This window comes from Puma concolor, chromosome C1, assembly GCF_028749965.1.
Source record: "Puma concolor isolate L17-30 chromosome C1, mPumCon1.1.hap2, whole genome shotgun sequence".
Lineage (NCBI taxonomy): Eukaryota > Metazoa > Chordata > Mammalia > Carnivora > Felidae > Puma > Puma concolor.
This window is the reverse complement of record NC_141674.1, coordinates 46,062,825-46,075,280: the sequence shown is the minus strand read 5'-3', so window position 1 is coordinate 46,075,280 and position 12,456 is coordinate 46,062,825. Positions and strand designations below refer to the sequence as shown.

The 12,456-nt window shown below is 38.2% G+C and overlaps 1 protein-coding gene across 9 annotated transcripts in view; it reads right to left on the bottom strand.

Annotated features, from left to right (window-relative positions):
• Positions 1–3,954: 3,954 nt before the first annotated feature.
• Positions 3,955–12,456, bottom strand: part of PRKAA2 (protein kinase AMP-activated catalytic subunit alpha 2) — an 85,126-nt gene continuing 76,624 nt past the window's right edge. For all 9 annotated transcript variants that reach the window (XM_086717086.1, XM_086717083.1, XM_086717092.1 and 6 more), the window contains one exon: positions 3,955–11,395. In XM_086717086.1, coding sequence (XP_086573212.1) covers positions 11,157–11,395 — 239 coding nt within the window. In that variant the 3' untranslated portion in view covers positions 3,955–11,156. The remainder of the gene's footprint in view (positions 11,396–12,456) is intronic.

Genomic DNA, 12,456 nt, shown 5'->3' with positions numbered 1-12,456 from the left:
TACTCAGATTTAAGGTATAATCTTGAATGTAATTATGGCTCAGTCTTCAGAAAAAAAAAAAAATCAAGGTAAAAGTAAGTGTCCTTCTGCTTTATCAGAAAGCCACAATCAGACAAATGCTATTCAATATTGGCTTCCTTTGGGAACAGAATGCTAAAAAGCAATTTATTCCTAAAGAAAGAGCCTAAATTAACACAATTTTATATATATATGCTGTCAGTTTAAAACATCCTGTCATCCAAGTAAGAAAAATAATTCTATGCCTAAATACCTATTCAAATAGAATTAATGTTATTTACAGTTCCACTTTCTTTGTTTTTACATGATGTGCACTGCCTGTCCATGAGATCAATTGTACATAGGCATACAGCTGTTTTAAGCGGCTTCTTCAGCCCTGAACAACCGAACAATTCTGCTCGATTGTTGAGACAGGCTGAGTCTAGTCTTCAAGGGTGTAATGGAATTTGTCTCATGACCTAATTCTTTATACTGTGAAACTATTTTTTTAAGCTTCTAGGTTCTTTTATCTTCTTTCTCATGTTCCAAATGGCACTCACCAACAAGGGCCAAGCATAAAAAGTATCCATTAGAGGAAAGGGGAATGTGGCGGCAGGGTAGGAATACTCTAGGCTTACCTCCTCCCATGAATGCAACTGGGTAACTATCAAATCATCCTAAATACCCCAGAAATCAATCTGAAGACTGGCAGAACAAACTCCCCAACTAAAGGTGGAGAAGAGGCCACGTCAAAGAAGGTGGGAAGGGCCAGAGACAAATGGATTGCAGTCGCTACAGTGGGTAGGGCCACCTGCAGGAATTAGCACAGTGCCACACTCACTACCTCACTTGCTGACAACACCGAGCCCCACCTCCCCATGTTCTAGAAGAACTACTTTCCCAGTCAGCTTGCTTCAGGCCATGCGGCCGGCTCCCTCCCCCAGGAGCCGGGCCCAAACCCCTGGCGACACCACATCTCCAGCCCATTCCAACCTGGGAGTTTTGTGTGGCCTCGGTTCCAGTGGCAGAAGACTTAGTTTAAACGCACCACCTTCTGGCCTGGGACACTGCCCGCAACAGGCAAAGAGCCTCTGCAGACCACTGGCCTGAAGGATAAAGCAGCCCGGGCACACACAGTACACAGCAGTGACCCTCCTGGAAGGGCACGAGAGGCCCCCTTCTTCACATAGCTATTAGGCTGAAGACCAGGAGACGTCGCAAGAATTTTTCCCAAATGAAAGAACCAAGACGAGCCACAGCTGGAAACCTAACCGAAATAGATACAAGTCACATGCCTGATGAAGCAATGATCATAAGCATACTCACGGGACTTGAGAGAAGACTGGAAGGTATCAGTGAGACCCTTAACACAGAGATAAGGAATAACACAGCAGAAATAAAGGGCTCAATCCATAGACTGGGAATACATTGCTGCTTGGACCCCCCCTGAATTACAGCTACTCCATGAGAGGCCAGCACAGCCCTCTCACACACTCCAGGGAAAAGACCTATTGCCGTGGGCATTGTAGAAGATGAGGCTACGTATGGCCTGTGGACAAGGAGGTGAGTGAGTGAGAGAGAGGCTGAGCAGAGACCTCTCCTCCAACAATCCTGTGCAGAAGAGTCAGAAATCATGTACCCATCTTGCCACCTCATCACACAGTCACTTGTTCTGATTCAGTAGCTCAGCTCTGAGCCTCACTTTGCTCAGTAAAACAGGGCTACTCTGTCTCCCTCTCTGCCCCTCCCTGGCTCACACGCTCTCAGAAATAAATTTTAAAAAGGCTGCTAACACTCAACCTGTCTACTTCACAGTGTTATCAGGCTGTCGTATTAATACAGTAATATAAATGTGTCCTAAAATCCTTAATGTGCAATACTGTGTACATATTATTTTGATACCTGGTGTTTTCTGTAGGTGGAAGATGTTAGAAACAAAAATATGGTTTTGACATTCAAATCTTAAGACTTGAAAGAATGGCTGGGATGTTCTAGGTAAATTGAATATTTTCTGTTTTTAAAATATAAACTACTACCTAATTACTATTTATTGATATGGAATATGTTTTTAGGAAGAATAACTGCTTCTATCCATAATTAATGTTATGTATCTATTTCACTAATTTCAGCCACATTTCTCCCATTCTTTAAATCACAGCATTCAAACCAAGTATCTCATTATTTATCTATGAGGTTAAGGTCAACACTGTAACTAATACTTCAGTGCTATCAAAGCAGATGCCATCTGTCTCCTACAAACCCTAACCTAGCATAAAACTTCAATAGAAAGATGGACTTTTTAATTTTATATAAACAGATAAAGACAACAGCATCCAAAGGTACTTGACCTTAAAGGAGGCTAACATTGGCACACTCAACTTCACGTAGGGGCCAGGCCTCCAGCAACCTGTATGCCTGCCCCAACAAGACCTTCCCTTCCTCCTTTTGAGAACCTCTGAAACGCTTGCTCTTCCAAGAGGACAGAGCTTTCTCTTGACCAGGCCCTCTCCTGTACATCTCCAAAACTTTTGAAAGAATAGGAAGAGAAAAAAATGAATATATAATAACAAATTCCTAAGAAGTGCTTCTTTGGGGACAAAAGAGTAGGGATTATTTTTTTTTTCACCTTCTTCAAACTTCCTGTACTTTACAAATTTCCTACAATAAGTATCCATACCCATGCAATTGAAGAAACAAAAACATTTTCACTAATAAAAGCAAATCTCTTTAAAGTCTGTAGAAGGCAAATTGAAATCTTACATGTTTTTCAAGCAGATTACCATACAGTATTTTTCAGATAGTTGCATTTAGAGAAGTATGAGTGGCGACCATTTTAAGTACATAGGCTCACATCTACATTGTTCGTTTTCTACCCTACAAAGCCTTTAGTGTAAAATTCTGTTGTTTTTACACTGAGGTCCTTTCCCTTCCTATCCTATGGTTGGGGTTAGCAGATTTTTTTCCTCTGTGATTTGTATGCACTGGTGTTATTCCTGTAAAATTAAGGTCCCTAGCCAGTTGACTTTTCATCACAGGGGCCCTTAAAATAAGAAGAGGAAAGCAGAAGAGCCAGCCAGTCAGTCAGAGAAAGGTAGTGACAGAAGAGGCAGGAGAGATTCAAGCATGAACCGCCACCCCCCACCCCGCCGTGGCAGGCCTTGAAGCTAAAGGGAGCCACAGGCTAGGGAATGATGGTGGCCTCTAGAAGCTGCGAATGATCCCTAGCCAATAGCCACACAAGAAATGGGATTTCAATCCCATAGCAGCATGCACCGAAATTCTGCCAACAATCTGAAGCAGCCTTGAAACAGACGAGTCCCCAGAGCCCAACCCTACCAGTGCTTTTGTGACCTTGTGTCACAGCCTGTGTGACCTGAAGAAGCAACACCAAACTTCTGACGTACAGAACTGTAAGATATTAAACTGGTGTAAAGTCACTGGTTTATAATAATTTGTTATGGCATCAATAGAAAATACAGTGGCTAAAGTTAGAAACTACAATGTACAACAAAAAGTAGTACGAAATCTTCAAGGAATCACAGGCAATCTTTTCCTTCAACAGCTTTCTAACTATTAACTGATGTGTAGAATATTAGCTTAATGACTGAGCAGAAACAAAAACAGCTTTCACATTAACCAGAGACTTTAATTTGATCTTGTGAAAAAAGCTTATAAGCAATCAGGCTGCTTTTCTCTTTTGTGTTTGTTACCTGTGAATACGCACAGTGCAAATATGAATCAGGGAGAACCTAGAAGTATGAAGTGCCATGTAGTTCAAGATGACAGCTTCACCACGTGGTTACTGGAAGACAGAGCCTTCTCACTGATCATTCGACACCCACAAAAAATACCTTACAAACAAAACTGAAATTTGAATCTCTGGTTATTAAAACACAAAAGCACTCAAAGTCAGGGCTTTTTTCTTTTTCTTCCCGAAATCGTAAAAAATGATCCCAATTTCAACAGTTTTAAAAAGATTTTTTAATAGGTTACCAAGTGCTTCAACAGGTCAATGTGTCAGCCAATGGGATTTTTTTTTTTTTTTGTCTTTTTCAAAGATAGGCTAGGCAAGAATGAACACAGGATACTCTTAAAATTTTTTGGAATAATAGCCAATCTTGTATTTTCTTGATTGTCATGGTCATAACCTAATGGCTATCAACTTTCAGTTTTATTTGTTGCACTTAAAACCCACTGTATGATATTTCAGCATATATGACAAAGAACACAGGAGTTCGTCTTAAAACATTTTTTAGATTACTATGCTTAGAGGTCACAGTTCTCTAACAATTTTACATTAAACACACAAAACATTATACAGCCATACATACTTGTGAACAGTCTTGAAAGAAAGCTGTGTTTTGGTACATTAAGGCAGATTCAGCCAACATTTTAAGAAGTTCTGAATACATGTTGCTACAAAAGACAAATTCGACATTTGAGTATTTGATATTTTCAGGAAATTTTAAGTCACTTAAAATACCATAATTTGGTATGTTGGTGTAACTGTGGTCTTAAACATTTTTTCTTACCACATAAGACTTAGCTAAAATCAAGATACTCATCCCATCAGTATCAAAGATACCTATTTAAAAAAAAAAAAAAAAAAAAAGGAAGGGATCCTACCTTAAATAGGATGATAAACCCTGTATTTAAGTGAGGGCCTTCAGTTTCTCACACATCTGTGAGGTAGGTTATTGTCCACGTTTTGTAGATGAGAAAACACAACCAAACCGAGAATCAGATTCCAAATTAGATTTTTGTTCTTTGCTCTGCACTATTTCTTGCCTTCACAAACATGTTAAAGGGCTGAAATATAAAGATTGCTATTAATTTTAAAAACATGAGAAAGCAGCCAACGTTTTGCCAAAGTGACTTAAAAAGTAAAGCAATGTAAAAGGAATAGAAAAATACATCCAGTGAACAGCTTCTGACAGGGGAAGGCCTGGCCACAGGAGCCTGAAAACAAACAGGCAAAAAAGCAAAGTAACCATCTGTGAAGGGCAGATGGAAGGAAAAAGGAGAGGAATTAGAAAAAAGATAGTTCAAATTTTTGACTCATTATGACTATTCCTCTAATTTGAGAAGGCACAATTAAGGTGTATTTGTTTACAACAATGGATCTAGTTCTTTTTCCATCCCGGAAAATGTCATTGATCTTGAAGAATGGCCTTTCTTTTTAACAAAACTAACTGAAAAGGCATTTTTGGCCGTGAAAAATAAATGCTTACGTTAGCAGCAAAAAATTAACTATGCAGTTCTCCTTGAAGAGAACATTCCTATTCCTTCTTGAAATTTTAAATCAACACACAGTAGTTAACCTTCAAAAAAGTCACATGTATGAACCTCCTCAAAATTCTATCTACGTTCAGAAAAATTTCCATGCTAGGATATTCTACAAATACTGAAGTTTTTGTCCTGGAAAAAAGACACTACTCTAGGGTTTCCTTAATTGCACTTTAAATGTAATTTACCTACCTTGCTTGTCCGAATCATCGTAAGCTACTTCCCTAAGAGCTAAACTGCTTTAGATATAAACGGTAATTACTGAAAGTCACATCACAGTCACGGCCACAAGCTGGCACTGCTGTACGAGGCTGGCGGTAAACACGGACACTGGCTCCCACGGATACTAAAAGCCCAGTCTGCTTGCTAACTTTGAGACCTAGCCTGATTCTTATCAGGTCGTGGCTGAAAAAGTTCAATTCAAATGCAAGCCAGTCTAGACTGTGAGTGCTATTATTCGTGCTATTTCTGTTCAGTGGCATCAAATGTATCACGATTATATGTGGAAGAGCTAGTAAGGATGCCAGCAACTTGTTTAAGGAACATATCTTTTTGAAAGCTCACCAAACAAATTACATTTTAAAGTTTTGTAAGATCTGGGAGACTATCAAGCCCATAATTAGGTAGTCTGTGAAGAGAAATATACTCTATGAAAATAGTGTTAATCATCTAAATACACATACAAAATGAAAAATTATCAATCTGTATATGAAATTTAGGGAAGCCCAATTCAGATATCAGTCAAAAACTATGATAAGTTAAGTTAGGGGCTGGGGCCAGTCTTCCTTTTTATTAAAGATTGTGCTACTTAGAATTATCTAAGTAAAATGATTCATGCCTAAAAGTTTTTCTAGTATTTTGTAAGCACCTCAATAACTCAGAAGTACTTTTAAATATCAATATGCTAATCATAAATACTTCAGATAATTTAGTTAGTACAATCAACCAGTTCAAATAATTAAACTAAGAAATATTCAATTAAGACTATTTTATGTCACTCTAAGACTCAAAAGCAATCTATCTGATTTATCTTTATTACTCAGCTACTCAGATGTTTCAGTGAGTCACCGGGTCTCCCCTGGAGGCAGGTGGCATACACAGAGCCATGATCATCGCTGAATACATGTATGGCATTAAAGCTTTCTGAAGGGCTCTGTGGTCCTGCTTCCTCATCTGGAAAATGGTTACCTCGCAAGGTTACTGTAATGTACTAAATAAGTTAATAGATATGGTCTGGGGATCTAAAAGTCACTATAAGAATGTTTGGAACACTTCCAACACTTCAAATTAGTCATATTTTGCTTATGCTAAGTGTATATGATGTTTGGTTTTCTGTATGATTTTTGCCATTTGTATTCCAGAGGGCAATTATATTAATTTTTTTTTTCAAGTATTTACCTTTAAAATGATTCACGGAACAAATACAGAACATTCACACTATAAAACCCCTAAATATATACAAAGGGAACACTAACACAAATCACATAAAAAAAGGGCAAAGACAGAACTTTAAAGCTCAAAGGTACCTCAGAGGCCTTTTAGTCTTTTCCTCCCACTTTAGAGGTTACAAACTGAGGTCAACATAGGTGTGACTTACTAACATTGCACATATCCCTCATCCAGAGTTTCTAATAGAGCCTCTGAGAATTATTAAAATAAATTACATTCCCCATTTAAAAAGCCACAGAGTGACAGGATGACCAGGTAAAGAAATGCCAGAATGAAAAGGTGGAGGTCTTTAAACACGAAAAAGGACAAAACTGTGAAGATGTTTAGCATTTAGATATTGAGATTTCACAGCCATTACCAGGATTTAAATTCTTAACCAGTGAATAGACAAAGATACAGTGTCCATGGTAGGCACATTCTAAGCTTTTCTACTTTATAAATGGAAGATACAGTGCTTACATTAACTGAGCATACTGCACATTAGAAGCAACAAATTCAAACAGTCAAAAAACCTGTAACTTTTTTTTATGATTATTTTCTCAATTATGTCTCATCTACTATAAAAAACCAGTTTATGTTCCCTGAGTACAAACTGGCTAGAGAAGAAAAAGCAAGCCCACAATTATGTGACTATTACGGGAACCCTATTTGCAGAAAATGGAGAATTGTCTGTACTACATACAGCCAATTCCCTGACACAGAAATACCATTACTTCTGATTAATTTAGGCTCCTATATTCTTCTTATATTTGGCTAATATCAAGGAACGCAAACACTTGAGGTTACAAAAGTGTCTCAAAAGTCTGTTGTTCAAAACAAAAACCCAACTTCAAATAGTTTGCCTACCTCCCTATTCAATCCAAGATGTTATATAGTTCCTACCTTAAAAGATAACAGCAATCAGATCCAAATATGATGTCCTATATAAAAGTATTTACAAAATGTTCACTGACTACACATTTGGAAATTGAGAATCAATGTCTTGAACTCACCGCCCACAGAGCCATAAGCTCTAGTCTCTTAGGCCTTTAGTCACTAGTCTCTTAGGCCTTTTCTTTTACAAGTAATCTTGTTTAAGGTTTTTTAGCTATCAGCTCAACACAACACAGAATAAATTCTGTTCCCAAACAGTTACCACAACCTGATTTAAGAAGATCAAGGTGCTATGAAACACATCCCACACACACACACACACACAATTCTGTTTAGTCCAGCATTTATCCACAGGTTAAAATGAAATTTTTCTGATTTTGAACCATATTCTCTCCAACAACTGATGAGAAAAGAGATCTTAATTCTATTCTTAACTACTCTAATTATAGCAACCTGGGACAAAGTATTTTCCCAAGTTGCCTTTTCCCAAAGGATATTAAGTTTAAAATATAGTTAATTTGGGCAAAGCAGGGTTAAAGTTAAATGGTTTTCCTTTTTTTCACTGAAGGACGTTTCAGAGTCTTTAATGTTCATAATCTCTTGTCATCCTCAAGCAGGAGAGGAACATGTAACATTTTCCAAATTTGCTCAACGGACTCGTTTTTCAGCAGACCACCTCAAGGGAATCAGTTTGGGAGTGCTATTGTAGAACTTATGGAGTCCATTTCCATGATGTGACTAAGTCTTTGTGACCTAATAATAGGAAGCTCTCCTCCAGAATCTTTTTTTTTTTTTAATGTTTATTTTTGAGAGAGAGAGAGAGAGCGAGCACTTGGGGGAGGGGCAGAGAGAGAGGGAGACACAGAATCCAAAGCAGGCTCCAGGCTCTGAGCTGTCAGCATAGAGCCTGACGAGGGCTTGAACCCATGAACTGTGAGATCATGACCTGCGCTGAAGTCAGATGCTTAACTGACTGAGCCACCCAGGCGTCCCTCTCCTCCAGAATCTTAACTGGAAATTCCTCCTATCCCAGATCTAACTACCACATACCACAGCTACAGTTAACCAGCTTACAAGACTGAAATGTGGGAATTTAGCAACTGATTCTTTCCCTCTTCTAATTAGCAACAAAAGCTTCCTAGGACAATGTTCTAGCCCCTTTTATAGAAGCTGGACTGAGCCCCCTGCAATCTTCTCTATACAAAGCAATTTACTACACCTTCTAGATTCACAGAGTAGCTGTACTTTAAAATTTAAGCATACAACAACCCAAACTGCAACCCTGGTTCTCCTAAAATTCAACAGGTAACCATCAGAGTGTGAAAATAGTAAATATTTTAAATTCTCAATAAACATGATAAACATCCATATAAAATAATTTTGATGTAAGTTTTTAATATCTGACTTACAGAGCTAAAATGCCACTGTAGTCCTTGCTGCTGCTTTTCCACCTTCAAAATTATTAGAGATTTTGTCCCTGGGGATAGGACTCCTCAGATTAACTCCTTATTTCTAAGGTCACCCATTCATAGTCAAGCAAATATTATGAGGCGGTCCTGTTTTTCCCAAAAGAGATATTTACACATTTAGAGAGGCCAAAATTATGCCCTAAGCAAAATACACAGCCAGACTGCTTTCCCTGTAAAAACAACTACAGAAAGTACCCTTTGACGCCACTAGATGGCAGTCTTTCAAAGGCTTAAACTTAAAACAGTTTAATGTAAACCCACCCCTCTTTCCTACACTGGTGAACAGATTCCTTTCAATATTAAGTCAGATTTAAAAGTTCTTAACACCATTTTTAAAAAGTCCTATAAACCAATATGATGTGACACACTGCAAACTCCTGACTCAAAACTACTTAAAGACAGACATGCTGATCTTCCATAAACACAAGAGGAACTTATCCTAACATTTTCATTTGCTTCTTGGTAGAAAACATCATTTTTGGCAAAGAGAAACTTGGTTTTCAAGAGCTTAATCTGTTCTGGGGTAAGTCAGGTGAATGAGAGTGTTAATTACAACACATTAAACAAATGAATAGATAAATACAAATTAGATAAATTACACATAATTTAAAAATTAAATACTTTCACTAAAACAATATAAGCAATGAGCTATTATTATCTACTGTGCTGTATATAGATAGGTTTCTTTTCAAACTTTAAAAAATAAAACCTGCACAAGGCAAAACAAAGAAACTGTTTGGTTTTCCTTTAAAAGCACTGGTGTGTGAATACATATTTGTATATATGTAAACAACACACATTTATTCGAGAGTTTTTTTGTTTTCGTTTTTGTTTTTTAAATGTTTAAGGCCTCCCTACCCAAACAGCCTCAACAGTCAAGGTCAGAGACTATTAAGCTTTGGAAGTACACAAAAGCCCTTAGGGCCAGAACAGTGTTTTCAAACTGGATGGCTAGAACCAAGATAGAGAACACAGAAAGGGAACCAGAAAAAAGCTAAGTCAATCAGCCACTAAGGATCAAACAACGAAGACAATGGTGGTGGGAAGGTTAGGGAGGGGAACAGCTGCTATGACAAATTTGAACTTCAAATGAAGAATGAGCATTGTGGGATACAACAGGACAGACACAAAACTCTCCACCACATACATTCAATCAAAGATAAGAGTTCTCTTTTAAGGGACTGTTGATATTTTGCTTTGTTTCATTTAACTGTCTACTTTATCATGCCTAGTGAAATACAAAAATAAATAGAGCCAAAAATAATTTGAGAAAGGTACTTTTGAAGGCATGTTTTAAAATGATGTTAAGGTTTTTCTAAAAATGATATAACATTTATGAAAAACACAAAAGTTGCTGCCATTCTGGATGTTCCAACACTGAGTAGAACACTGAAGGCTCTTAAGATAATTATTCAAGGATATCTCCCAGCCAGTAGCTGATTATAGCTGTTTTTAAGGAACCTGGAAAAACCAGTTACCTGTTTCAGGACCACAGCCCTTCTGTTAAACAATAGGCAGTATCTGCAAACGCTAAAGCTACTAGAAGAACTTGGCTTCTGAAATTTGGGGGACAAGCCTTTAAGATTTCAACATTTAAATACTAATTTACTAATGGCCGTATTATTTTTTTTAATCTTCTTGTGCAAGAGAATGGGATGCATCAACCCAACTTAAAGCCTGCTTCACTTTTTAGGAAGCAAACTGGATTTACCTACATTAAATAGTAGAGCAAAGAGGTGTTGCCAAACTATCCTTTGATGAGACGGTTCACCGGTGAAGGTGCATTAATCATCTGTAGTGAACTCACAATTTCAAATTAACAATCTTCACCGACATTCACCTACTAAAGATACTGCCTATGAATTCATCATAGGCAAAACAGAATTACAGATGTCTACAGGTAAATAAAATGTCAGACGTTTTTTGTTTTCAGTAATGTCAATGGCATTGAGTGTCCCCTGGAAATATTCATGACGCTCGATCAGTATTCCAGAGGATGTGATACCCATAAGTAAAATAATGATTTTAAGAATATATCTGATTTTCACAGTGCAATAACAAAGACAAACTAGAGAAACATCATCAACGGGCCAAAGTAGTGATCAGACTAGCACACATTTCAAAAAAATCCATGGTGTGACTGCCTAGGCGAGGTGAAACAGAAGACAGTGTGCTTCCTGTCAAGGAGCCAGTAAGAGAGCCAGAGAGTGAATGACTCTCTGCTGTTACAGAATCAAAACTTGATCTGGGTCTGTGTAAGCCAGCAGCGGAACAGGAACGCTGAGGTGTTGACGAACCAGACCTCTGCTCCACCACCTCATCTGAAATGAACCAAAGAAGAGCAAATTACATGAAAGGTGTACTTGTCTGAGACCTTCCCCTGAAGATGCTACATTCAGAACATTGAGGAAACACATCTGAACAAGCACAACTTAATGGATGTCATGTTTCAGAGTTCGGGGAGCAGGGGTGGCAATACCCCTTTCCTCCCACTGTCACAAGACATCACTAACCAATCACAACACTGACACGGTCAAAATGTCACCCCTAAATCCTTCTCAGTATAGTATTTGGCATCAGCCTTGAAATCAAATTGATAACCAATAGGAAGGAAGCACATCCTTGGAGGATTATTTTCTTGCAACATACCAACAAAAGGTATCACTAAAAAAAAAAAAAAAAAGTTGCCATTCTGCACATTCAGTGCACACTGCAATTGATTGCCTGGAGGAGGGGCAAGGAAAATCTTGTTAAAAGTGAAGACTTCCAATTTCCCAGGACTCACCTCTAGAGATTCTGATTTGGTAGATACGGGGGTAGTTCCCAAGTATTTGCATTGTAGTAAGAATGCTGGGTAATTCTGATGATGGTGGTCAGGGACGAAATAAATACTGCTATCGTTGGTGGTAGTTCAAGAACGAAATTTAACTATTCTGTTGAAAACAACCTCCCCAACTCTGAACTCAGTTCTACTCTTGTCCATTCGGCACCTAACCCATGGCTTACTGTTTTTATCCCACTTGGCCCTCTGAACTCAACAACCCCATTCGGTTCGTGAAGGTTTGACTTCTGTCACATTAAGTACTTAGACACAACCCAGACCACCTCCCAATTCCTTCGTCTCCTGGACATCTGGGGCAGACCAAATGGGCTGACTCCAAGCAAAGGCCCATTTGGCCAACCAGGATGAGGGAAGTTGATAAATAGGCAAGTTTAGCTATTACAACCCTAATGGTAGTAACATATGAATGGAGAAATGTGACAAAGAACCTGACAACATCAGCCAAGTTTAGGTAAAAATTACTTCCCTGTAATTCCTTACTTTGCTCCCACAGCCAGCACTTTAAGTGACTTTTTTATGCTAAGGAGGCACTTCTTTTGA